Genomic DNA, 26324 nt, shown 5'->3' on the forward strand with positions numbered 1-26324 from the left:
AGAGAAGACCTGAAGAAAGAAACCTGAGGTCATGCTTGAACCTTCAAGGGCACCGAGGGCCCAGTGGAAGCAATGGAGAAGCATCCAGAAGTGGGAGAAGGTTGGGGAAGAGCTGGGCTGCGCCCACACAGCTTCCTTTTCCCTGCTGCTGGAGTCCAGCTCTTCTTCGCCTTTGGCAGAGTTGGTTTTCTTCTGAATGAGGAAAGCTGGATGCACGGCTGGCCTGCGGTCGTCAGAGGAACACTGGAGAGCTGAGCCAGCTACGAGGAAGGAGAGGGAAGCAACAAAGCCGTGGGAGGGCCTTCCACTCGGGGGAGACCGTCCCTGGGATGCTGCTGTTTTGCTGCACCGGAAAGTAACTTGTGTCAATCGTTAGGATTTGGGGTCATGGAGAGAAAGTAAATTACATTCAGTCTTAGCTTAACTGAGTCTAGGAAAAGTGCAAAGCACTTGAGAATTTTTTTTTTTTTATAGAAAATGGTCAGGGAAGGGAGTTTGACCCGGCTGTTAAGACATCTGCATCCCATTTCCGAGTGCCTGGGTTTGATACCTAGTCCGTTCCTGACTCCAGCTTCCCGCTCATGCAGACCTTGGGAAGTAGTGGCGATGGCTCAAGTGATTGGGAGACCCGGATTGAGTTCCTGGCTCCAGGGTTCAGCTCCAGTCCGGGAGCAGTTGTGGGCATCTGGGGAGTAAACCAGAGGATAAGACTGCTCTCTCTCTCTCTCTCTCTCTCTCTCTCTTTCTTTCTATCTCTGCTTCTGAAATCAATAAAAATGTAAAAAATCATTTAAATAGAGTGTTTTGACACATTGGTTGCTCTTCAGTTTTCCACAAGCTTTGCTCATAAGAAATACAACGTGGTAGATTCTGTGAATCGCTCAGCATTCGCTCCAAACCCCTCACTCATCACGTGCTCCTCTGTACTACAGAGTCTTAAAAGCTAAAACTGCATTTTCTTCACTCTTTTGCAGCCAAACCTCCATATAGGATTTTGGATTCTTTGGACTGATGCGTTGGCATGAAACTTGGATTTGGAGCTGTGTAATGTGTGGAAAGAGGCGGGGCTAGAAATTTCCACATCTGCTGGTGCAGATGGCGACAGAGGCATCGTGGTCCAACCGCAGCCACTCCTTGGTTCTGCTCTATCCAACAGCCAGGGAAGGTGATTTCCCAACAATACAGAAGCAGCTGGGAGTTGCTCCCCGTAGCTCAATCAGCACCTGTCCCTCCACGCTTCTCTGCATCACGCAATGCTTGGTGATAATTCTCTTTGCGCTCACATTAACTCGAGTATAGCTTCCACTGTCTACAGCCGCATGCCATGTGCCAACTGTGCCAGACGCCTGGGAAGCCATCGTCCTCATCATCTCCACCGTTCAGTTCTGAGTGCCTGGCACTGTGCAGCCTGTCACTGGGGAGAGATCGACCTGTGGACACCATAGCACCCCAGTTAGTGATCCAGGGGTGCTTGCAACATCTGCTGCTCCTTGACTTGACTGCCTTCAAATTTCTCCTGAAATTCCACTCTTAGGACTTCATTTCTTATGTAAGATCTTTGTTTTCTCCTTCATCCCTACTGTTCCCTTAGGCAAAGCACCCCCTTGGAGCATCTCTGGTGTGCAGTGACTTTTACAGGAAGAGAGGTTCCTCTCTGTTCTGTTCCCTGGGGGCAGGTTGTGGAGGGGGTGGGGGGAGTGTATCAGATCCGAAGGTGATGCATACCAGGTCAGCCCGTTTACAAAGGCATAGCTCTTCAGTCAGTCTCTGGTCCTTTACAACTTAACGCAAGGGTGTTGCAGGTCTTGGTTGAGAGGTGATTTTGATGGTGTAGAATTAGGGGTGGGGAGAGCTATAGAACAAAAAGGAGTCAGAGTTTGGGAAATCCCCCTGCATTGGGTCACTGCTGGAGTTGGAAGGTGTAGTGGTGATCAGAGCGGGGGAATACTTCCACCATGCATTTTGCTGAGGGTGGGCCAAGCCTAATCGCCTTCGAATGTGACAGAACTGGGAATGCTGACTCATGCGGATGAGACGAGGGTGTGTGAACAGAGGGCAAGCCATGTGACTGCTCTTTTTTTCTTATTTATTTGAGAGAGAGTGTGGGTGCATTCCCATCTGCTGATTTACTTCCCAGATGCCCCCAATGGCCAGGGCTGGGTTGAGACTGAAGCCAGGAATCAGGAACTCAATCCAGGTCTCCCACATGGGTGACAGGAACCCAATCACTTGAGTCAACAATGCTGCCCCCTCCCTGAATTAGCATCAGCAGAAAACTAGAGTAGAAACCGGAGAGGCTGGTATCAAACCCAGGTGCTACAATGTGGGATGTGGGCATTTTACCCAGTAGGCCCAATGCCCACCCCATGCTGATTCTTTCTAAGGAGTATTTCAAGAAATTCATGGCAAGTTAGAATTAAAAAATAAGTTTATTTTGCTGCAAAACTCTTTGAAATCCATGCAGTTTGTTCATAATACAGACTCCCCATGAAGACATCTTGTGTTTGGAAGAAAACGAAGCAAAACGCAGAGAGGAGTAAGTCCACTCCGAGACAAGGCAGGGCTGCTGGAATTTCTCTCCTGACTAATCCAGGGAGGGTTTGGAAGGATGGAGGGTGTGATTTTTTTTTTTTCCTTTTTGTCTATCATGGATTTAAATACTTTCAGTGGAATGATTTTAAGGAGCTATTTAGAGGCAAGGGGAGTGACTGGTCCAAAGAATCCTGGGTTTTTAACGGGAGAAGGCTGAGATGAAATCATGACAATCATTTGCAGGTTTCAACAAATGGGTTCATCCTGAGAGCCTCTCTTGCCTTCCCTGGGAGACTCAGGAACAATTTCACAGCTATCTAATTTTAATCTTCACAGCATCTTTGTGAGGTAGGGAAGAAGAATATTCTGACACTTTTTTTTTTTTTAACAGATCATAAAGTTTCATGACAAGTATTTTCCAGAAAATCACCTGGGGGCCAAGGTGTGAATCCAGCTGGAGGCTTGCCCTCTGAAAGCACAGCTCTGCTTGTTGCTGGAGGGTTTTGTCTGGGCAGTTCCAGTCTGACAGCGCTGGATTCGTGAGAATGTTAGTGATGGACGCTTTCCCACGGCTTGGAGAGTGGACCGTCCGTAGAACTTGCCTTTATTTTTGCTTGGCATTTTAGAGAGGATTCAGAGCTGCAGAAATTTCTCTGCTACAGGAAGCTGTTGAACCTTAGGCGCTCTCTCCTGTGCTGCAGCTTGAAAAGCCTTTCCTGGAATATGACTGCTAAGGAGAGGTAGGATTTAAAAAAAAAAAAAAAAAAAGAAGACATTGCTAGTCATTATCTTCATACCTCTAATTGTCTGAAGGAAGAACTAATCCCATTGATCTGCCCAGCTAAGTTTTACCCCTGGCAGTAACACACACTTTAGCTTCTCACAATGGTGAGGAATAATAGACAAACACAGCTCATTCACTGTGGGTTGTGAAGGCCCTACATCTAATGGAACTTCTCTCTTTGTGTAACTTGGGATTTGAAATGCGCAGCATGGAAGGAGTTGTGTTCCACCAAGGGGCATGATAAAGACCTTGGTGTTAAAGATCTCTCTGTTTTAAACAGATTTGATTATGACAGGTGACTGATTTAGTTTTGATCCTAATTTCTTGTCAAAGGAAAGCATAAAGTATCTCCTTTTCATGTGTAATTTAATTGTTAGAAAAGCTTGAGGCTGGAAGTCCCTTGTGAAGCCAACATCTTTTTGCTTTTAAAGCAGATTTGGGTAAAATGAAGGATTTTGCTGGTTATATACAGGGCTCAAGGCCAACTGGTTTCCCCTTTATGCTAAAATTGAATGCTTGAATGTGATGACGTGCCTTGCAATTGACTCTCCCCAGAACTAGGAAGTTCTAATATAATGTACTTAACCTACAAAACCAAGATTCCTATAAAATTTCATCAGCATAGATTTTAAGTGCTTCAGGAAAGAGACTTCAAATTATTTTTATTTTATTTATTTGAGAGGCAGAAAATCTTCCCACAAGCTAATTCATTCTCCAAATGCCAGTAACAGCCAGGCCAGGCTGAAGCCAGAAGTCAGGAAGTCAATCCAGGTCTCCCATATGAATGGCAGGAAACCAACTAGCTGAGCCAGCCACCTGCTGCTTCCCAGGGCGTGTATTAGCAGGAAGCTGGAATTGGAACTGAGCTGGGATACGAACCCAGGCACTCAGGCATTTGGTATGAGACTCAGATGTCCCAAATGGTGTGCTAACCACTGTGCCCAACACCTGGCCCAGGAAAGACACTTGATGTGCAGGAGCATTGCTGGCAGGCTGCTCTTGGTTGAATCAAAAGTGAGAGGATTTATTCCGAGATAATCGTGCTTCATCATTGTCTAGTTTTGTATGAAAAAAATGAACCGTAAGGCAGTCAGCCCTGTATGTTGTTGAAACCTCCAGATTCAAACCTTGTAAAATTCTGCAAATTCCTGGGGAAATGTTCTACAGGAAATAAAGGGAGGTATTGCAGTCTTAGGTGATAAGAAGAGGCAAAGTCCTAGAAAAGGAACCCCATTTTGAATTAGAACTTTGCATTCAGAAAACCTAAATACTCCCTTTTCCATGCCAATATATATGCTGTTGTATGTTTTTTAGTTTGGTATTGTTTTTATTTTTAAGTACCTGTTTGTATGGATTTCACTTTTTTTTTTTTGCACCAAAATAAACTTCTAATTCCATCCCCATGAACCTTTGGAAGTAGCCTATATATAGATGGGATCAGAAAATACCCTGGCCCACATTCTTAGGGCCTATGAAGGTCTTAATCAGGTCCTGCCTTGACTCATGCCACCGTCTTCTGTGCAAAACACACACACACACACACACACACCATTGCTCATTTAATAAAATGCAAACTTCTCAGCCTGCTCCTCCCCAAACCTGCACAGCACTGCCCCACCCTCATGATGGGACTTGGAGTGTTCTTTGTGGAAAGGGGCACTGGCAGGTGCAAGGGGACAGAGGCAGGAAAGCACCCTGGTGCCGGTGACAGTGCATGAGGTCACCTGGGGTTTGGGCCCACGTCTGCTCAGGCGCCAAGGCCGGCAATGCAGGTTTCTGGAAATCCCCTGTTGCGCACATTTTGTTGAGCTCCTCTCCATGCCAGAGAATGGTTACCAGAGGCAGGCAGAAATGAATAATTCACCATCCACGTCCCCGGCCCCTGCCTCTGCTGTGGAATTTGGGCACTTAACCGCTTTGATACCTGCGCGGGCCAAAGTTCCGGCAATAATGGCAACTTGTTTCCTGATTTTCACATACATCCTCCCCATATTAGGGCAGAATTAAACACCTTCAAAGATATTAACATAGAAACGCTGCTGCTATAAAGCCAGCCTGTGGCGGAGGCAACGAATGTGCACACACTGCGGCCTTTGCAAGACATGGAAAAGGCCCCTTTGTCATCCAGCCTAGAGTGGCTTTTCTCCTGCCACCCTCTGTGACAGCGAGCTGTTTCTCCCGCTTCCTCTCCTAGCAACAGCTGCATTCTTTCAGCCAGCCTTTGCCTCCTTCTCTGGGCAACCGTGGAAGTCGCTGGGGAGCCTGGAGGAGGAGGACGGGGCAGGAGGGAGAGGGGGTGGCTCAGCCTTCTGCTCAACTCTGGGAGGAAGCTGCTGCCCACAGCTCCGAGTGCCAGGAAAATTCCTGGGGGAGGCCTGAGGGACGTGCTCAGGGATCCTATGTGATCCTCGTGGTGCAAGCTCACAGTCAAATGATCACGGCTGAAGCTATTCTAAGGGTGATGTGGCAGGAACAGGAGGGAGAGCAGGCTGGAAAGGGAAACAAGGTGTGAAGTGAGCGCAGCAAACAAGGGTGCAAAGGTAAAGGGGAGCAAAATGATGGGGTTATGGGCACCCCCCGGGATGCATGAGAGGCAGCAAAGGATAAGAGGGCGAGACCTCATCAAGGCTAGCAGAGGAATAAGAGCTATTAGCAAAGCGAAGGTACATGATCTAGAATGAGCTGCCCCCTTGAGGTTCTGGGTCCTCCCTTTATGTAACCTGGAGGCATGGGGGGTGGTACTTTGGGTGGCTTTCCCCAGAAAGGGCGGGGATTCCCAGGAATGTGATGACTGCCCATTCTCTGGTCTCTTTAGGAAGTCTTGGATGTGTCAGGATGCTGGTGCACGATGGGAGCAGGAGTGTCAGCCATGGCAATTTTATTCTCATGACTTTTTAAAAGGGTGCATTTTATTTAGTTGCAAAGCAGAGTGACAGAGAGAGAGAGAGAGAGAGAGAGAGAATCTTCCTTCCACTGGTTCGTTCCCCAAATGGCTGCATCAGTCAAGGCTGGGCCAGGCAGAAGCCAGGAGCCAAGAATTCCATCCTGGTCTTCTACATGGGTGCAGGGGCCCAAGCACGTGAGCCTTCTTCTGCCTTCCCAGGCGCATTAGCAGGGAGCTGGATTGGAAGAGGAGCAACCAGGACTTGAACTGGCACTCCAGTGTGGGAAGCTGACATTGTAGGCTGTAGCTTAACCTGGTGTGCTACAAGGCTCGCCCCTATAGTGGTTTTCTAATAGGCTACAGGTCAGGATGGGCACGTGGTCAGCAGCCACGTTGGATATTTTCGCCAGCACGGTTCTGAGCAGCAGCTTTGCTACATAGTGGTTTGGAGTAGCTGGCCATGGGAGGAGTTTCAGTGAAAAGTCTGGGAGCAGGTATGGTGACGTATCTCCTCCAGCTCTTTCTCTGATCCCTCACCGTCTCCTGACCTGAAACAGAAGGAGGAAGAGACAATCAGTTAGTTAAAGTGGCTCGATGTGCCCTCTAGTGTTAACAGAAGCCTCATGGGATCCCGCCTGACATGTGATGGCTGCGATGATGAAGACCACGCTGGGCAGTAGCACCTGAGGCACAGGCTGGCTTTCCTGCCTCTTATTTTAGGATGCCCAAGCCCCAAATAATGCAACTCGAATGGCATAAACTGGAGCGAAATTAAAACAGGGGCAGTGTTTGGCACAGCAGCCAAGAAACCTCTTGTCCTATCAGACTGCTTGGGTTTGGGTTGAGTCCTGGCCCTGCTTTTTTTTTTTTTTTTTTTTGACAGGTAGAGTTAGTGAGAGAGAGAGACAGAGAGAAAGGTCTTCCTTCCATTGGTTCACTCCCCAAATGGCTGCTACGGTAGGCGCTGTGTTGATCCGAAGCCAGGAGCCAGGTGCTTCCTCCTGGTCTCCCATGCAGGTGCAGGGCCCAAGCACTTGAGCCATCCTCCACTGCACTCCCGGGCCACAGCAGAGAGCTGGACTGGAAGAGGGCCTAGAACCCGGCACCCATATGGGATGCTGGTGCCGCAGGCGGAGGATTAACCAAGTGAGCCACGGCGCTGGCCCCTGGCCCTGCTCTTGATTCCAGCTTCCTGCTCACGCACACCCTCGGATGCGTTGGTGAAAATTCAAGTTCTCACGCATGTGGGAGATCTGGATGGAGTTCTCTGTCTCTCGAATAAATCAAACTAAATGAACTGAAAATGAACTAAGGCATTTAAAAACTAATGTGCTCTCTGATTTATCCTGAACAAATTACACATGCTTGCATTATTGGCCAGGCTTACTCAACTGGGTTCTTTAAATATAGTTACTCATTTAATCATCACAACAACCCTTGGCAGAAGGTACTATCGTTATGCCCGTTTTCCAGAGGGGGGTACTATTATTACTGAGGCACCAGTTACAGTGACTTGTGAGCTGAAGGGCTTTGCCCTGCAGCCAGGGCACCGTGTGCTTCCTGGTGCTGCTGCCTTATGTGGGGCAACACATGCAGGCTCTCACCATCCGGCACACACATGGCAGCTACAACTCCGTCCTCCCATTCTGTAGCTCTGAGACATTCCCACAGCGAATATGGCAAGGAAGAGGGAAGGCAGGAGGGAGGGAGGGAGGGCGGGCCTTTGGGTCTCCTTGTGTACGCCTTTCCACCCCTCGTTTGGTGCGGTAGGAGAGGGGCACAGCTTCCTGGGCACTCCTGAACATTGGCACACGAGGACTCTCCTTGTTCATAACCGAGACTTCGTAGGAAGCAACATGACAGCACTGCCACAAGTTCATGGAGACTGGAATGAAAGGCGAAGCTTAGGGCTGAGCCTTTGGCCTAGTTAAGATGCCACTGGGGACTCTTATCCCATGCTGGAGTCCCTGGGTTCTAGTCTTGCCTCCAACTCCCGTTCCAGCTTCTTGCTGGTGCAGGCCCTGGGGAGCAGGAGGTGATGGGGCAAGGAGTGGGTCCCCGCCATCCATGTCAGAGACCCGGATTAAGTCCTTGGAGAATGAATCAAAGATGAGGGATGTCTTTCTGTCTTTTGAATGAAAATAAGAAACTAATTAGTGTAAAATATTTTTAAGATTAGTGTATTTTGGTGCAAAAAAATTTTGAAATCCACCCATACAAACAATCTTCCAAATGTTCATGGAAACTGGGCTGGTGCTGTGGCTCAATAGGCTAATCCTCCGCTTGCAGTGCCAGCACACCGGGTTCTAGTCCCGGTCAGGGCGCCAGATTCTGTCCTGGTTGCCCCTCTTCCAGGCCAGCTCTCTGCTGTGGCCCGGGAGTGCAGTGGAAGATGGCCCAAGTGCTTGGGCCCTGCACCCGCATGGGAGACCAGGAGAAGCACCTGGCTCCTGGCCAGTATACCGGCCACAGCGGCCATTGTGGGGGTGAACCAATGGAAAAGGAAGACCTTTCTCTCTCTCTCTCTCTCACTGTCCACTCTGCCTGTCAAAAAAAAATAAGTAAATAAAAAATTTAAAAAATATTCATGGAAACTGAATATTATGGAAAAAAAATTTACATGAATTTCCAAAAATTTTTTTGCACCAAAATAAACTTATATTTAAAAATTACTTTTAATTCCATTTTTTCCCTTAAAAACTTGAATTTTTTTTTTGAGAAACAGAGAGTGCTCTCCTCTGCTGCTTCACTCCCCAAATACCCACCATGTCTGGAGCTTGGCCAGTGCTGGCTCAAAGCTGAAGCCTGGAGCTGGGAGCTCCATGTGGGACTCCCTGCAGCTGGCAGGAATCCAATTACCTGAGCCATCAGTGCTGCCACCTACAGTCTGCATCAGTAGGAAACTGGATCTGGAAGCAGGTATCAAACTCAGGCTCTCCAATGTGGGACACGATCAGTGTCTTAACTGTCAAGCCAAATGCAACTTGACTTTCAATTGTTTCCCCAGGAGCTTCTTGGAGAAGCCTGGTACTTGGGGGGTCGAGGGAGCACATTTGTGCCCAGGGATAAGCTGGTGCCTTGTAATAGCTGCTGCTTACATTTCGCACCTCCTACCCCCAACCGTCCCCACCCTGGGGAGCCACTCTGCCAGGCTTCCTGTACATTGGATTGTGGGTTTTTGGAGGCTCATCCATCTGAACAACCTCTAGTGATTCTCATGTTGTGAGTTAGGGAGCGTCTGTCTGGTGATCTGGAATAATCCAGTTCTTAGGCTCTCGCTGAGGCCACAGCCGAAATGTGACCTCAGGGTGGTTAATGCATTCACAGGCTGAGCAAAAATGACAGAGCCCTGAGATTTTTGCAGTGGGCATGCTGTGCCTCACTTTATCTTGTCAGTTCCCTGGGGATCTTTTCTGACCTTAAAAGGTTTTTTTAAGCTCTTGACTTTGGGAAAGTTTCAGCCAGCAATGTTTTTGACTTCAAAGTGAGCTGTGGCCGGGAGATTATTTCTGGCATGTGTCATCGAGATAAGGTGAGTGTGTGTGGGGGGAGGGTTGGGGAGGGGGAGGCACACCATGGGTGGGCTTTCAAAATGGGCAATGTTTTGATCATTCTTAATCTAAGCCCCTTTAGTGGCCCCAGATCCCAGAATGTCTCATCGTGGGAGCTAATGTCCGCAAATAAACCTTTCTAACCAGGCCTCTGCTGTGTGGTCAGAATGCATCCAGGGGAGGGGATGGGATCTTTTGTCAGAAGAGCGGCCTGTCCGTCCTATCCGGAGACTTCAGGGCCCAGGGCTTGAGCACCTGCCACCATGCCTCTCACCTGCTCCAGGTTTTGTTCTTGGCTTGTGTCTTCCATTTTAGTTCTTGCTTCCCCGCGGTGGCTCATGTGATACATTCTCTCATTCTCCCCAAGTTCCTTTAGGAAAAAGCAGGTGCCTGGGTGCAGACACCCCGCCCGTGAGCCAGCAGTGCCGGCTTTACTAGGATCCCCGTCGGGTGACAGTGGGTGAGCCACACATTCTGCTGGAAGGAATGGCTGTCTGGGATCTGACCTCAGCAGGACTGGAGCATGATGTCTGACTTCCGGCAATGTAGGGCCCAAAGAACCTCCTCTTCTTCCTCCTCCTCCTTCTTTTTAAAGATTTATTTATTTATTTATTTATTTATTTAAAAGGCAGGGTTACAGAGAGAGGCAGAGGCAGAGGCAGAGAGAGATCCTTCAGCTGCTGGTTCACTCCCCAAATAGCCACAACAGCCGGGGCTGGGCCAGGCCAAAGCCAGGAGTCAGGAGCCAGGAGCTTCTTCCGGGTTCCCCCCGAGGGTGCAGGGACCCAAGTGCTTGGAGAATCTTCTACTGCTTTCCCAGGCCACAGCAGAGAGCTGGATGGGAAGTGGAGCAGCTGGGACTGGAACTGGTGCCCTCATGGGATGCCAGCAGCACAGGCAGCAGCCTAACCCACTGCGCCATGACACTGGCCCCTACAAGTTCCTTCTTTTACCTCTCTGGGGATTTGCTATTTGAGTCTGAGGAATAAACTGGCAGTAGTTAGGAGGAGAGGCAAAGGACATTATTAGGTGCATAGCACAGGACAGTGAGTATCCATTAGCCCAGGGGAGAGGAACAGGTGTCAAGATGTTTGGAGAGATGAATGGGCCCCAGGAGCAGACATTGTGAGGAGTCATTTGGGTTAATAGACAGTCAGGGTGGTCCCAGCGGAATGTGGGGTGTAAAATGCTTGCTTCCCCCCAAAAGGTTATCTTTAGCAAGAACAAAATGTCTGCCCTCCTTCCTTCCTTCAGAATCTCTAAATTTACCATGAGAATAGCAAGGGAGTTTACAGTTTATTGTAAAAACAAGCTAGGGCCGGAGCTGCAGCTCAATAGGCTAATCCTCCACCTAGCGGCGCCGGCACACCGGGTTCTAGTCCCGGTTGCCCCTCTTCCAGGCCAGCTCTCTGCTGTGGCCAGGGAGTGCAGTGGAGGATGGCCCAAGTGCTTGGGCCCTGCACCCCATGGGAGACCAGGATAAGTACCTGGCTCCTGCCATCGGATCAGCGCAGTGCGCCGGCCGCAGTGCTCCAGCTGCGGCGGCCATTGGAGGGTGAACCAACGGCAAAAGGAAGACCTTTCTCTCTGTCTCTCTCTCTCACTGTCCACTCTGCCTGTCCAAAAAAAAAAAAAAAAAAAAAAAAAAAAAAAAAAAACCAACAAAAAACAAACAAACAAAACAAAACCAAACAAAAACAAGCTAGGTATCCCACCCTGTGATGCCAGACAGGATAAAGAATGTAAACCAGGTCTATTTTGGGGGTTGTCCCACCTTATTGATGGACAGTTTCGTCCCCAGAATTGTACTTCAAAACCCCAGTGCCACAGGCTACTTTGGGTTTTGCTTCTCTTGCAGCTCTCCTGCATGCCACTCTGGCTAGAGGTCTTTGACTCCAATAAATCTTGCTTTTAAACCTTTAAATCTCGCTTTTCTCTTTGCCTTGTCTACGTGGAAATTCTTCTTCCAAGTGAGACAAAGAACCGAGGTAAAAATAATTTCTCCGTTGCTGTTTTCCTGTAACAACAGGAGCTTAGAACAAAGTTTGTCTGGGCTGAGTGTGGAGTCCACTCTAATCCGCTTTCCTGCTGGTTAATCTCTCTCGGCGATAGATTAGAGGGAGGGGGCTCAAGACAGTGGCATTGCTTCCAGAGAAACTCCCCAGAAAAGAGAACTCCAGGACAGCCCCTCGTCACTCTGTGTGGAGAAGGAGGGGCCAAGAGCCAGAGGTCAGAGAGGCCTTGGTTCTGAGACTGCTTTTGAGTTGGAAGTCCTCAGCCATAGTTTTGGGGTATCATTTGCTGAGCTCCAACATCGAAAAGTTCAGATTCATGATGAAGGCCCATCCCATGAGAGGCTTTGCAGGGGGTCGGGGGATGCAGGTGGGGAGTAGCCCCACCCTTGAACTTGAGAAACAAGCCAGGCCCAGGAAGAAAGAGTAAAGCAAAGTCCACAAACTGTAGAGTAAGATAAATGCCGAGACAGGCCAGCAGGGAGAGCTCAAAAGAGGCAGCAGACTCCTCTTCCTTTCCAAGCTGGCCTGCTCATTCGGACGTGGCCAGGCAGGCATTTTCCAGGCAACCAGCCGAGGGCCGGCTTTACTGAGTGGCGGAGCAGGCAGTGGTGTGATTTTAGGCAGGGCTCCCAGCCCCAAATAGCAGGTACTGTGTTACAGCAGGTACATTTTGTTATGACTTTGTTCTTCTGGGTCTTGAAGCTCTCATCTTGGTGAGGTCATCCTTTCCCATGATGCTCGTGATGGGACTACCAGTCACACAGAGCTTCTGTCTTGATGCTCAGCTCCATCTTTCACGGTGGGGATGAGGAAATGAATTGACAGCCAGTAGACATAAACCCCAGCTGGGAAGTGGCTTGGGATGGACATTCGAGGAGAGTTCAAGCGTAGTGGTAGAAGAAGCCCTAGCTTCTTCTGTTAGGGGCAGGCTCAGGCTAGTCACTGAGATCCCCCCAAGATAACAAGAAACACTTGAGGCCCGGTGCTGTGGCCCACTAGGTTAATCCTCTGCCTGCAGTGCCTGCATCCCATATGGGTGCCGGGTTCTGGTCCTGGCTACTTCTCTTCCAGTCCAGCTCTCTGCTGTGGCCTGGGAGGGCAGTGGAGGATGGCCCAAGTGCTTGGGCCCGTGCACCCACATGGGAGACCAGGACGAAGCGCCTGGCTCCTGGCTTTGGATTGGCGAAGCACATCCATGGTGGCCATTTGGGGGGTGAACCAATAGAAGACCTTTCTCTCTCTCTCTCTCTCTCTCTCTGTCTGTAACTCTACCTGTCAAATAAATAAATAAAAATCTTTAAAAAAAAAAAAACACTTGAGGGTGGGTTTGGTTTGGTTTGGTTTTTGGTGAATTTAAAATTCATCATAGCACTTCACACTGAAAGACCTACAATTTTGTCTGAATATTCTATTAAGAATTTCACATACGAGAATAATTATGCACACACACACAGACTTGATTCATTCTTTACTCTCTGATTCAACAATTATTTGCTGGACACATACTACATGCCAGCTACTATTCTTGGTGCCAGGATTACAACAGTGATGGAAGTATACAAATCTCTGACCTCACAGAGCTTGCACTCTAGTTGGAGCAGACAGATAATCAACAGGGCATCATCTTATCCAGTGGCAGTTTTCCATTCACATCTCATTAGGTCTCTTACTCTTCCCTCTAGAAATACTTTCTTCGCTTTGTTTCTGAGATTCTACATCCTCTTACCTTACTGTTTAGCTATCTTATACCCTGCACTGGGTACTCTTCATTTTCCTGATTTAACATGGTGAACCCCAGAACTGAGCCCCCAACTATTTCTTTTGTTTTAAGATTTTATTTATTTATTTGAGAGGTAGAGTTACAGACATTGAGAGAGAGACAAAGAGAAAGGTCTTCCTTCCGTTGGTTCACTCTCCAAATGGCCGCCATGGCCAGAGCTGTGCCGATCCAAAGCCTAGAGCCAGGAGCTTCCTCTAGGTCTCCCACGTGGGTGCAGGAGCCCAAGCACGTGGGCCATCTTCCACTGCTTTCCCAGGCCATAGCAGAGAGCTGGATTGGAAGTGAAGCAGCCAGGACTTGAACCGACACCCATATAGGATGCCAGCACTGCAGGCAGCAGCTTTACCTACTAAGCCACAGCGCTGGCCCCAATTTCAGAACTTTTGCATCAAAATAATTTGAAAGGCAGAGAGACAGGTGGAGAGAGACAGAGGCAGAGATATCATCCATCTGTGGTTCACTCCCCAAACGCCTGCAATAGCTGGGGCTGGGCCAGGCTAAAACCAGGAAACCAGAACTCAATCCAGTTCTCAAGTACTTGTGGCATCATCACTGCCTCCTAGGGTGTGTATTAGCAGGAGCTGGGAGAGGAGGTGGAGAGGGGACTCAAATCCGGGTACTCTAATAATGGGATGCAGGCGTCTAAGCTGCCATGCCAAACACATACCCCCAGGGAGATACATATTTTAAAAAGAGCTCAAATACAAGGAGAATGAAATGGTGGTTAACAGAGGTGGAGGAAGGGAGGGAAATAAATGGAGAGAGGGAGGTCCAACGACACCAAGTAGCAGATATGGAGGATGAACAGGTTTACAGATCCAATATGGAGCTTAACAGTAATAAAATCTTATTGCACTAGGGCTTTTTGTTAAAGAAGGACAGCAGCTCCTGCTTACCTGGGCTTCATTTTCTGCAGCATCAGCAGAAGTCAACCATGGTCCAAAAATGTTATATGGAAAATTCCAGAAATAAACAAATTCATTAGCTTTAGATTGGACATCATTTTGCTTGACTGATGAAAGCTTGCACCATCTCGTCCTGTTCCACTCTGCTTGTGAATCATCTCTTTGTCCAGTGCATTTTTGTTCTGTCCATGCCCGCCCACTAGGTACTTAGCAGCTGCCTCAGTTGTCAAACAGAGTGACCACGGCTTTGCAGTTCTTGTGTATGGGGTTTGGTATCAGCTGCCTTTTCGGATCTGCACTGGGGGTCCTGGAACATCTCCCCTACTCGTGGGGAGGGGACTGCCTTAGATGTTAGTTGCTCTAACCTTCCCTCCCCCAGAGGAAGTATGTGGCATGACGGATAGGGCAATCTGCTTCACTATGGTAACTCTGTCACTAGCTGCATTCTACAACACTGTGTTGCAAGCTCCTAATATACACAGTGCAATCTATTTTTTACAATGATGTGATAGTTTATTGAATACTGTTTATGGAATTTTTATTATGGAAAATTTCGAACACGCTTAATAAAAGATAGCATTGAATCCACCACCCAACTACAACAATAATGAACTCATAGTCATTCTTGCTTCATTTATACCCCTACGTATCTCCCACCTCCTCACTGGATTATTATTATTTTTTAAAAGATTTATTTATTTATTTGAAAGGCAGAGTTACAGAGAGGCAGAGAGAGAAAGAGGTCTTTTGTTTACTGGTTCACTCCCCATGTGTCTGCAACGGCTGGAGCTGAGCCGATCTGAAGCCAGGAGTCAGGAGCCTCCTCTGGGTTTCCCACATGGTGCAGGGGCCCAAGGACCTGGGCCATCCTCCATTGCCTTCCCAGGCCACAGCAGAGAGCTGGATCAGAAGTGGAGCAGCCGGGGCTCAAACCAGTGCCCACATGGGATTCTGGCACTGCAGGTGGTGGCCTTACCCGCTATGCCACAGCGCCGGCCCTTCACTGGTTATTTTTAAGCACATCCTACTCGTTGCATTATGTAACATGTGAGCTCTATGATGTATTATATTGTAAATGCAGATTGTAAAGAACCATGTGTAATATGATTGCCCTTTTTACAAGATAGGAGGGAGATACAGAGAGCCATCTCCCCAAATGCATACAACAGCCGAGGGTGGGCTGGGTAGAAGCTGGTGCCCTGGAACTCAATCTAGGTCTCCCACGTGAGTGGCAGGGACCCAGGTACCTGAGCCATCAGCCCTGCTTCCCAGGCTGTGCTTTAGCAAGGTGCCGGAATCTGGCAGAGCTGAGACTAGAACCCAGGCACTCAGAGAAGGGTTGCCGGTGCCCCAGGTGGCTTCTTAACCGCTACGCCAAACACCTGCCCCTGCTTTCATGTTTCTAAACTACGTATGTCTATAGAAAAAAGTCTGATAGGATGATTTCTCTTCGGTGAACATGTATTCCACGGAGAATAGATGGGTGTGGGCGGAGCAGGGGCGCTGATGCCAGATGTTGCAGCTCCATTCCTCTTGCAGTGGGATCACTTTGATTCAGGCTGTATAACTCACATGGAGAAGTAGGGATGACCAGCTGGTGGAGGTGAGGACTCTTTCTATCAGCCTCTTTTCTCCTTGGCCAGTCTGCAGCTAATAATCATCACATTAGCTTCTGTGGCTCCAGCAGTTTCTCAGTTTCCTGTCTCTTGCCATTTGCACTGGACTAGTCTTTGTTGGGGAATGCTAGCCTTGCTTTGGGGATTGTTTAGTAGCATCCTGATGTCTATGCATTGGAGGCCAGTGCGTCCTTGTCCCGCCTCCACCAGTTTTTTTTTTTTTTTTTTTTTTTTTTTTTACAGGCAGAGTGGACAGTGAGAGAGAGAGAGAGACAGAGAGAAAGGTCTTCCTTTTGCCATTGGTTCACCCCCCAATGGCCGCCAAGGCCAGCACATCCCGCTGATCCGAAGCCAGGAGCCAAGTGCTTCTCCTGGGGTGCAGGGCCCAAGGACTTGGGCCATCCTCCACTGCACTCCCAGGCTACAGCAGAGAGCTGGCCTGGAAGAGGGGCAACCAGGACAGAATCCTGCGCCCTGACCGGGACTAGAACCTGGTGTGCCGGCGCCACAAGGCGGAGGATTAGCCTAGTGAGCCGCGGAGCCGGCTCACCTCCACCAGTTTTAACAACCAGAAATATCTTCAGACGTTGCCAAATGTCCCCTGGGAGGTAAACTTAGCCCTGGTTGAGAAAGAACCTCTGCCTTACAGTATGTGTGCAAGTGGAAACGTATGGTGTCCAGGAGACCAGCAGCAAGAATGTTCTATTTCACTCATTTTTCCAGCCGAAGTCTCAAGGAAGATGCAATTTGTGATCTGATAAAAGCTGCTATTGTGGCTTACTGCCCTGCACATTTAATTAAGCAACCTATGACACAGCGGTTAATGATTATCTGCATTTCTTGAAACATGTCCAGAAGTGACTGATTCAAGTTCAACAGGATGACAAAAGCAAGGGTCGTGAATGAAAGCTTGCTTGTCAGCCAAAACAGTGATCAGTTAAATTTTGCACTCCAGTTACCAACCAACCCATTCCATGATTCATTACCATCCTTGACACAGGAGAATATTGGCTGGAAGTTAAAAATGGGAGATCCCTTTCTAGAAAATTCATGATACTACCTACATATAAACAGCCCCATTTATTAGTTAAAAAACACACAGACTCAGTTACAAAAGATAAGGGAAAAGGGTATTTAAATATTGCATTCAATTCGGCTTTTTTTTTCCATAATGGAAACATTTTATTAGAGAACCATAGAAATGAGAAGAGGGAAAATATGAGGTCATCTTACCCACTCTCTTCAAAAGCTGCACTGTTCTGAATGCAGTCTCCTTCTGTCCTCCCCCCTCAGACAAGAATCTTATTAAATATTCCCATTTTAATTAAATAGGGTACTCCTCAGGACCTCCCCACCCCCCGGAGAAACTCAACAGACAGCAGAGGGTCTGTGTCCGTGTTTTCATGATCTCCAAGAGATGACTTCTTTAGTTAGTGGCACTATGTGGATCGCCTCTAAGGATCAGGAGATTACACACAAAGTGTGTGGCAGTTCAATAACATTTGGCCTGAAGAAGCTATTCAACTACTAGTCCTTGTTTTGGGGGCAGGCATTGTGGCAGGCCAGGCATCTCGTATCAGAGTGCAGGGTTCAGGTCCTTAGCATCTCTACTTCCAATCCAGCTTCCTGCTAATGCTTACCCTGGGAGGAAGCAGGTGATGGTCCAAGAGCTTGGGTCCCTGCCACCCATGGGGGAGACCCAGGTGGAGTTCCTGGCTCCTGGCTTGGATCTGGCCCAGCCCTAGCCGTTGTAGACATTGGAGCAGTAAGCCAGGAGATGGAAGATTCTCTCTCTCTCTCTCTGTCATTCTTCCTTTCAAATAAAGAAATCTTTTTTTTTTTTTAAATAGTAGTTACTTTTATTCTTTACCAATAAAGAAAATCCTCCCAGGATATGAGGCTGTCTCTCAGAGTTGGGGTTTGGAGTCCAAACCAGAGCCCATCTGCAATGGGGCTGCACATAAGAAAAAGGCAAAAGTCAATCACAAGGAAACTTACAGGAACGGCAAGGATGAGGTGTGGCCAGGGAATGAACTAGATGGAGCTGATAAGTTTTCTGACAGGCAGAAAAACAGCCCAAATGCTTTGTCCAGTGACAGAATGAGGGAAGAGGATTCTAAAGAGAAGGGTTCCATATGGAAAATTCCCCTCGGGGAATGGAGGAGGGCCTCCACCTTTGGTCTCTTGTCCAAGCTGGGCTCTGAAGGAGAAAGATGGAGGAGGCCTTAGGGGCAGTGTCACATACAAGCACAGAAAACAGAAAATGCAAGGGCAAGCATGGAGCATCGAGGTGCAGGAGGGGTGGGGGTGGGGGAGGAAGTGCTAAAAAAAAAAAAAAGAAAAAAAAGAAAAACCCAAAAGCACCCCAGATGGGTGTAATTCTAGCAACTGAAGCCGGGACGCTCAAGGCTGGGTCGGGTGCCTGTAGGTCAGGTGGGATGGCGCGGGCAGCCGCGGAGCATCTTGCCCAGAGATAAATTTGTCGCGCGCCTGTGTGCAAGGCGGCAGGGAGGTGTGTGTGGGGAGCTAAAATCATTAGCTCTGCCGCGCGCCATGGTAACTTCTGTTCCCTCTCCCTGCTGTCAGATGTCTTCCTGGCTGTTTCCCTCACCCCCTTCACCCCCGCACGTTTCGTAACACGGGGAGAAGGCAGGCTGGGCTCCACGCGCGGGTTAGAAATGGAAGCACGGAGCCCTCCTCGCGCCCCTCACCCCCGCCCTTCTTTCTGGAGGGCGAGGCATTGTAAACCTGAGCAGAAGTGAGGTGTATTTTTATATGGTATTTAATGGCACAAACGGTTTGACAATCACAACTTGTTCCCTGCTGCAAGACCTGCTGGCAGCTCACCTTTCCCGCCCCTACGGTGCTTCAGGGATAGCGAGACCAGAGACCCCCAGCCCTCCCCCCCAGGCTGCGGCCCGGGATCCCTTAGGAATGAATGCGCGCCGCACCAGGACGAGCCCCCGGGCCCTGCCCCGCCGCCGCCACGGGACCCCGCCCGGGCCGCCGCCCCCAGCGCCTTCCAGCAGCCGGGCGTGCCGGGCAGGGCAGGATAAGGTTACGCCGGCCTTCCTTGCCCCGGAGGGAGGACGGGAGGCGGGTCCGCGGCGCGCCGGCCGCCGGCTGGGGCGGGGGTGGCGGGGCTTCCCGCAGTTGGGCAACTCGGGCCCGCGGGGCCACGTCCCTGCTGCCGGCCGGCGCCGCACGCAAGCTGCTGAGCGCAGCCTGGGGGACGCGGGCCCCGCCATGGCCCGGGAGAGGCCACCCGGGAGGGGCTGCGGCGCCCTGCGCCGGTGCCTGCTCGGCGCCGCGCTGCTGCTCGGCCTGCGCCTCCTCGCCGAGCTGCGGAGCCCCGGGCCCGGAGCCCCCTCCCGCAGCGCCGCGCCCGCCCCGGGCCCTCGGCCGCCCGGGCCGCACCTGCAGCCGGCTCCCGGCCCTCCGCCGCGCGGCGCCAGCAGGAGGCAGGTGACCTACGTGCGCAGCGGGCGCAGAGCGCCGCCGACGGGCGACCGGCGCCGGACGCCGGAGCCGAGCTGCTGCGCCCCGCGCGGGCGCCCCCGCCCGAAGGTCAGTGGCCTCTCGCGCCGTCTGGGGCCTCGCACCCATCCACTCCCTCCCTCGTCGCGGTTCTCTCGCCTCAGGGCTGCAGGCCAGCCCTTGGGAGACCCCGAAGTCTTCCACTGCTTCCTTCCCCCAGGCCGTGCTCTCTTGGACGAACTCACTGGTTGCATCGTTCAATGCCCAGGTCAAATGGAGGACTAAGCAGAGTTGAGTCCGCTTGCATTGAACGTCCACCGCGTGCCAGGCCCCCTTGAGCGCCGACATCCAGCAGCCAAAGGGCAGGAAAGCCAGGGTTACAGGGAAAGACAGGGCCTGCTGGGTGGGGTTGCCATCCCTGGGTATGCACCGTGAAGCCAGTCCAAGTCCCCTCAAGGCCCAGCACGGGCCCTGGCAGGGTGGCTGGCGCAGGGTGCGAGGCCGAGCCCCTGCACTCCTTCATGAGAACGTAATGGGCCAGAGCCCCTGGAGCAGCTGATCTTTGCGCCTTTCTCTCCCAGGCTCTGCGGAAGGGGGAGACACTCTCCCTCCGGCTGCTGCTGTCTCCAGGAGCCCAGGCTACCGCTGGTCTATACCATCTGCTCCAGCACCTCTCTCTGTCTTTCTGCTCCTCTGCAGTTCCCTTTCAGGTGTTACCTTTTCCCCCTAACTCTAAATCTCACCTCCTACATAAAGTCTTAGCTCTTTAGGAGAGAACAGCCGCCTCCATGAAGCTAAGACGGCTTCCATGGAACCTGGTCACGCCTATACACACTTTGGCCAAGGGCTCACCAGGTTTGTGATGTTGCCAGGTGCTCCAGAGCGGAGTTGGGTACAGAGTCCCAGGGCCTGGGCTTCCAGTGGGGTGGCCAGTCCTGTCATTGAAGCCTTGAGCCCTGCTGGAGAGTCCAGGAAAGCTGATGGGTTATGGGGCGTTTATCTAGAATATTCTAGATATTTCTTGGCCCCTTGTGACTTTGTGTCTCATGCATGGCACTCCGACCCCATTCAGAGTCTCTCTCCACATCTGCTTGTTCTGCTGTCAGCTGGCTGACAACACAATGGGTAGCTGGAATCTGTCCTACAAGTGGCAAGGTTTGGGATCTGTAGGCTCAGAGGTCGATGGAGGGCAAGATCACAGCCACACCCACGGTGATCCCGGGATGGAGATGGCTTGGCCAAGGTGGGAGGTGTGGAGGTGGTGAGAATCGGTTGGATTCTGGTGTAGCTGAGAGGTGCACGGAGTTGGGAGGTGACCGTGTCTGTGTGTGTTGGAGTTGGGTTTTAGACATGCCACGTTTGAGATACCCTTGAGACATTCAGGTGGAAGTGTAAAATGGGCTAAGGGGCAGGAGGGTCTGGAGCTTGGAGGAGCCATGCAGGCTGAAGCCACAGTGTGGGAGCGTGCACAGGTGGCACTGAGCTGTGCACAGCAGAAGATTGCCTGAGGAGGGCGCGCGGCCGACAGTGACAAGAGACCTGCCTGTGATCCGGATTGTTCTTGATGAGAGGTTACCTTGTGGCTCTGATAAATGCTTACTCCCGGGGCTCTGAGACCTAGCGATATCACAATCTCATTATTTCAGTGTGTTGTAACTCTCAATGTCTTTTGTTTAAAACAGTAAGAAAAAAGTCCTTGGATTTATTACTGTTTTGAAAGCATTCTCCTTTAGCTTCATAAAGAATAACTTTTCCTGGATTTTCATTTGCTTAGTTATTGACTTATTTTCAGGCTATACATATAATCTCTCCAAATGATTCCATATCGAGGATATTGAATTTGTTTCATTTTTCCATTATTTCACAGTTGAATTAAAATAGTCCTCAAAAGAGGAAAAAGCAGCTATCCAATCTGTCTTCCCCCTTCTGAGCAGAGGGTCCAATATCTCCTATCTGGGGACAATCTTGTTGCTTTTTACTTTGGAGCCCTACAATCAGGATTACCCTTAAGTAATTGAAATAGAAGGTGGAAGCTATTTGTTAAGTTCCTTGGATCTTTTTTGGTTTGTTGAGATGCCTGCTCAAGAATCACCAGGTTTTTGCTTCTGGGTTACCTTGCCCTAGGCACCTGCCAGACTGGTAAGGGAGAAAAAGTTCCATTTTGAAAAAGTTCTATTTTGAGCACAGATTTCTGGGTGGAGGAAAACCTGCAGGAAATAATCGGGTTGCTCAGTGTTTCTTGTGACGGATGCTGGAGATGCAACAATTCAGCAATTATATTGCCACCTTAATCACGGATCTTAAAGAAATCCATCTGTTATAAAAAAGGAAGTGTCGTGTGGTCTTCAAATACTTCTTCCTCTCCTTCCTTATCCCCCACCCCCTTTTTCAACCAAACCATGCCAGAACTAGCTCTAAGTATGTAGACACTTAAGCAAGCTTCATTGAAAGATGGAATTAATGGATATGTTTACTTTGGTGCAAAAGATGTTGAAATCCATGGGTAGTTTTTTTCATTAACATGCGTTTTTTCATGAATTTTTGGAGGAGCCCTTGTTTGCATGGATTTCATGTTTGTCCCCAAATAAACATCTTTTAACTGCACTCTCCATAAACTGTTTAAGGGTCCCTCTTATGGGTTCCACTTTCACATCAGAGAGTCAGAGTGTTAGCACGGTGACAGGAGAGCAAACGACAGATGACGGCTGAACACCACCCTTTACCTGGTGATTTCCCTGGAACCTATACATTGTTCTTCCATGCTTCACGCTCTAAGCATTCTGTCAGAGTGCCTCCTCTCCAGATTTCGATTACTACACATGCATAAAACATCCCTGTAATCCTCTTACTTTTCCTTCTCTCTGCTTCCTGTCTCTCTGTGTTTCTGTTTTGTTTTGCTTTTCTGTCTTAAATTGCATGGGTGTCTACTACGATTATCCTGAGTAGATCTCTCTGGGGAAGGACGTGTAGAGGATGAGATGTGGACTCTGTGATCTGTGCTCACCGTGCAGCTCTTGGGTGGATGTCACAGATCTTACAGGTTGGCAGCAAAAACAGGGCTCGTTTGCACAGGAGGAGCGCCGACTCGGGCCAAGCTTCCTGAAGAAACGCCTTCTCTCTTATCGGAGGGATTTTACTTGACATTTAACATGTTGGATAGAAAAGTGCCTTCTGAGTCACAGAGCTGCAGAACCCAGCAATGTGCTGGCTTGGGTTGTTGGTTACAGATCCTTTGGAACACTGTGTCGGTAGGGGGAGGAAGCTGTTTTCCTCTTCCCCTGAAAAAACCATATGGCAAAATCTGGTCTTTCTCACTTCTCCTCCTCCTCCTCTTGGTTTTCTAATTCTGTGATTGTCATCAAGAATAAAGAGGGGGAAGAAATGGCCCCTGCTATATCCATCTGCCTTAAGAGTCCTGATTCTTTGCAGAGTACTTGAAGTAGGTGTGACTTGCTTATGAAATATGGCCCAGCAGGAGTTCCCAGCTCCCTAGGTTTTCACGAATACCTACACTCCTGTCCTTCAGGGAATAACATTAATCAGTCTTCTCACAGCGAGCCAAGGAAGCAAAGCACTTCGATTTTTCGTACCGAGTCATTGAGGGTAATTGAATGAGCTGCAGCGGTATGTGGGCACAAAATAGCAGTTGCTATTTCGCAAAGCAAAACCAGTTTTTATGACAACGGTGATGCACCTGAGGTGGGGAATAGGACTCTGCACTGTTTCCAAACCCTGCATTTCCCCAGAGAGCCGGCTGTGGGCAAAGAAACTGCTAATGGAGGCCCGATTATTTTTCAACAACCGGTTGCAGAAGAGTTTCTGTGTAATTTGTCCAGTGCATTTTCTCCAAGGAAAACAATGTCTTGTCAGTGTTTTTGAGCAGAATTGAATTTCCTTTTCCATCTGTATAGTGAAGCCAGACTGTCCGGGGTGGCGGGCTTTTGAGTCTTTCCATCTGTGCTGTGATACCTTCGGAGTGCTCGTGTTTCTAAGGAGGCTGGCTCTGTGTTCTGTGATTCATACACAGTGACAGAAGCGGCTTGGTTTGCCCTGACACACGCACTAATGCAGGAACCCACCAGCGATGAGCTTCTTCGGAAAGCAGCACTTTGGCTGCCTACCTAGCGCACGCTGTCCCTGGGACGTCCTAAGGAATTTTCTGCTAAGAGAGGGTGGGAACCTTTACTGTCCAAGAAGAGTTTTTTGTTCTGTTTCTGTGGTGAAAAGAAAACTGAGTTAGAAGCATGGTGTAACTGACTTGAGTAGCAAGCTGGGTTGCTGGTGCATAAGGTAAATTTGGCCCATGAATTTTCTTTGACCCACATAATTTTTTTCTAAAGATCTTTTTAATTTATTTTAAAGTCAGAGTTACACACACAGAGAGAAGGAGAGGCAGAGAGAAAGAGGTCTTCCATCTGCTGGTTCACTCCCCAATTGGCTGCAATGGCTGGAGCTGCGCTGATCCGAAGCCAGGAGCCAGGAGCTTCTTCCAGGCCTCCTACGTGGGTGCAGGGGCCCAAGGACTTGGACCATTTTCCACTGCTTTCCCAGGCCACAGCAAAGAGCTGGATCAGAAGTGGAGCAAACCGGTGCCCATATAGGATGCCGGCACTGCAGGCGGCGGCTTTACCCGCTACGCCACGACGCCGGCCGCCCCACATAGTGTTTTATGCAGCTGAACTAGACGTGTTTCTGTGAGGCTCAGATTATCAGGTGAGGCCCGCCCACCCTTCCCTCTGTTTACATTACCTGTCTGATAGCCCTGAACCAGATGTGGCCAAAATTAGCAGTTGTCCTTTCCAAAAAGTGACAAAAGCAGTCACTGCTGCTAAGCGCTGGGTAGGTAGTCACTAGGTAGGGAAGCCGAGGGCCTCCTGTTCACTACGGCTAGGAAGGTGAGTGCCCTGCGGCTGGGGCCGGCCAGCCCCAGGCTGAGACTCTGGAAAGTCTGCTTGGTTAACCCAACGTTCCTTTGGTTGTAAGCAAGAAAAGTGGACTGTGTTCTAACTGAAACAAAAGAGAGAAAGAGAGGAAGAAAGAAAAGGAGAAGGAGGAAAACAAGAATCAAAGTTATTGGGAAGCCGTGGGTAGTTCTCTGGAGGAGGAGTTAGATGACCGCTGTGTGGACAAGAGGAGGAACAGAGGTGCTTTGGAAAACTCAGCTTTCTGGATTTCTTGACTTTCTCCCTCAAGGGCTCACCTCGCTGCAGGACTAGGTCTCTCTCTCCCTCCCCCTCTGTCCCTCTCTCTCTCGTAAAACTTGTTTTCATGGTCTCAAAATTCTGTAGTGTATTTTGGGTCAGGTCATTTCCATTAAAAAGTACTGATCTTAAAAACTAATAAGTTAAAGCTGCCACGCACAAAACACAAACAGTCTCCCCCCGAAGCAGTCTTGTTTCCTTCCCAAGGCTTTACAAGGTGTTGTTATCATTGACCAGCCAATGGGGGCAAACACACTGGGACCGTTCTTCCAGCCCCGGTTACGACTGGGGTGGCAGGTACTGGGGTACTATTCCTTTAGCCTTCAGAGCTTTCTGGGCAGACCCGGTGACCTTGCCAGCTCAGCAGCTTTCTCGTCCGCTGCTTTGATCACACCCACAGCAACTCGTCTGTCTCATATTGCAAACAGCAAAATGACCGAGAGGAGGGAGGACAGTCAGAGGAGCTCTCGACACACATGGGCTTGCCAGGAACTATCAACAACGAGAGCATCACCAGATCTCAAGAATTCAGGGCTGTCTTCCACTTCTTGCCATAATGCCAATTAATCTTTTCCTTCAGCTCGGCAAACGTGCAAGCAATGCGAGCTGTATGACAATCCAGTACGGGGGCGTGGCCAGCCCTGATTGGACCTGGATGGTTGGAGGTAATCACTTAAGCGGTGAAGCCAGCTGCTTCCATTGGTGGGTCATTTTTGCTGTCACCAGCAACGTTGCCATGATGAACAACTTCGACAGACACGTTATTGACATTCAAGAATACACTGTCCCCAGGAAGAACTTCACTCAGTGCTTCATGGTCTTCGACAGACTTGACTTAGATTGTGACATTGACTGGGGGAAAGGTTACCAGTCTGCACTTGGCACTTGGCCCCTAGGGGCAGTACCAATCCCGCCCATTTTGGAGACATCCTGTAAGGGCAGAACCACAAGAGCTTGCTATTTGGACGAGTTGGTGGGAGGATGCAACCCAGGGCTTCAAGCAGTGTGGTTTCACTGGCATGGCCGTCTTCATGCATGACTTTCCATGCCTGGAACCAAGGCATATTAGCACTTGGCTCCAGCATGTTGTCAGCAGTCCTACTAGAAATTGGCACAAATGCTACTGTGTCAGGGCTGTAGCTGATTTTCTTAATGATTTCCTGTCTCCCCTGGCTGTAGGGTGGCTCAGCGGACTGCATTTTGTTAGTACTAGTAACGAGTTGTTTCACACCCAGTGTGTAAGTCAGAGGGCATGCTCACAGATCTACCATTTTCAGACTCCGTGACCCCGCAGCAATAATCAGGACAGCACAGTCAGCCCGAGGTGTTCCTGGAATCGTGGTTTTGATAAATCTCTGAGTCCTGGGGCATGAGTGTTGTTGCGTAATGCTTGCTGGTCTCTGCTTTCTGCAGTGAGATGTCTGTGGTGTTCAACTTTTAGCTCATCAAGACGTGGGCATCCTCGAAGAAGTGTTTTCCCGTCTTAGCAACCTCCTTTCAGAGTTTTCCATGGTCTGTTGCTCACATCATGTTTATACCTCAGGCACCTGTGAGCAGAGGACCTGCCCGAATCTATGTG

General features: G+C 49.6%; 1 protein-coding gene and 1 long non-coding RNA gene across 7 annotated transcripts in view; both read left to right on the forward strand.

The window, feature by feature from the left end:
• The first annotated feature begins 974 nt into the window (after positions 1 to 974).
• On the forward strand, positions 975 to 4723 carry LOC149126525 (uncharacterized). Its single transcript, XR_016233797.1, has 2 exons — positions 975 to 1549; positions 2924 to 4723. It is a non-coding gene; the product is annotated as an uncharacterized LOC149126525 (long non-coding RNA).
• Positions 4724 to 19047: 14324 nt separating this feature from the next.
• Positions 19048 to 26324, forward strand: part of METTL24 (methyltransferase like 24) — a 122707-nt gene continuing 115430 nt past the window's right edge. For 3 of the 6 annotated variants that reach the window (XM_089333817.1, XM_089333819.1, XM_089333818.1), the window contains exon 1: positions 19051 to 19634. In XM_089333817.1, coding sequence (XP_089189943.1) covers positions 19314 to 19634 — 321 coding nt within the window. In that variant the 5' untranslated portion in view covers positions 19051 to 19313. Of the gene's footprint in view, positions 19635 to 26324 lie in introns of all 6 variants that reach the window. The other 3 variants (XM_089333821.1, XM_089333820.1, XM_002714897.6) reach the window with 3 other exon arrangements.

Source organism: Oryctolagus cuniculus, chromosome 5 (genome assembly GCF_051225735.1).
Source record: "Oryctolagus cuniculus isolate XC-2025 breed Fujian yellow rabbit chromosome 5, ASM5122573v1, whole genome shotgun sequence".
Lineage (NCBI taxonomy): Eukaryota > Metazoa > Chordata > Mammalia > Lagomorpha > Leporidae > Oryctolagus > Oryctolagus cuniculus.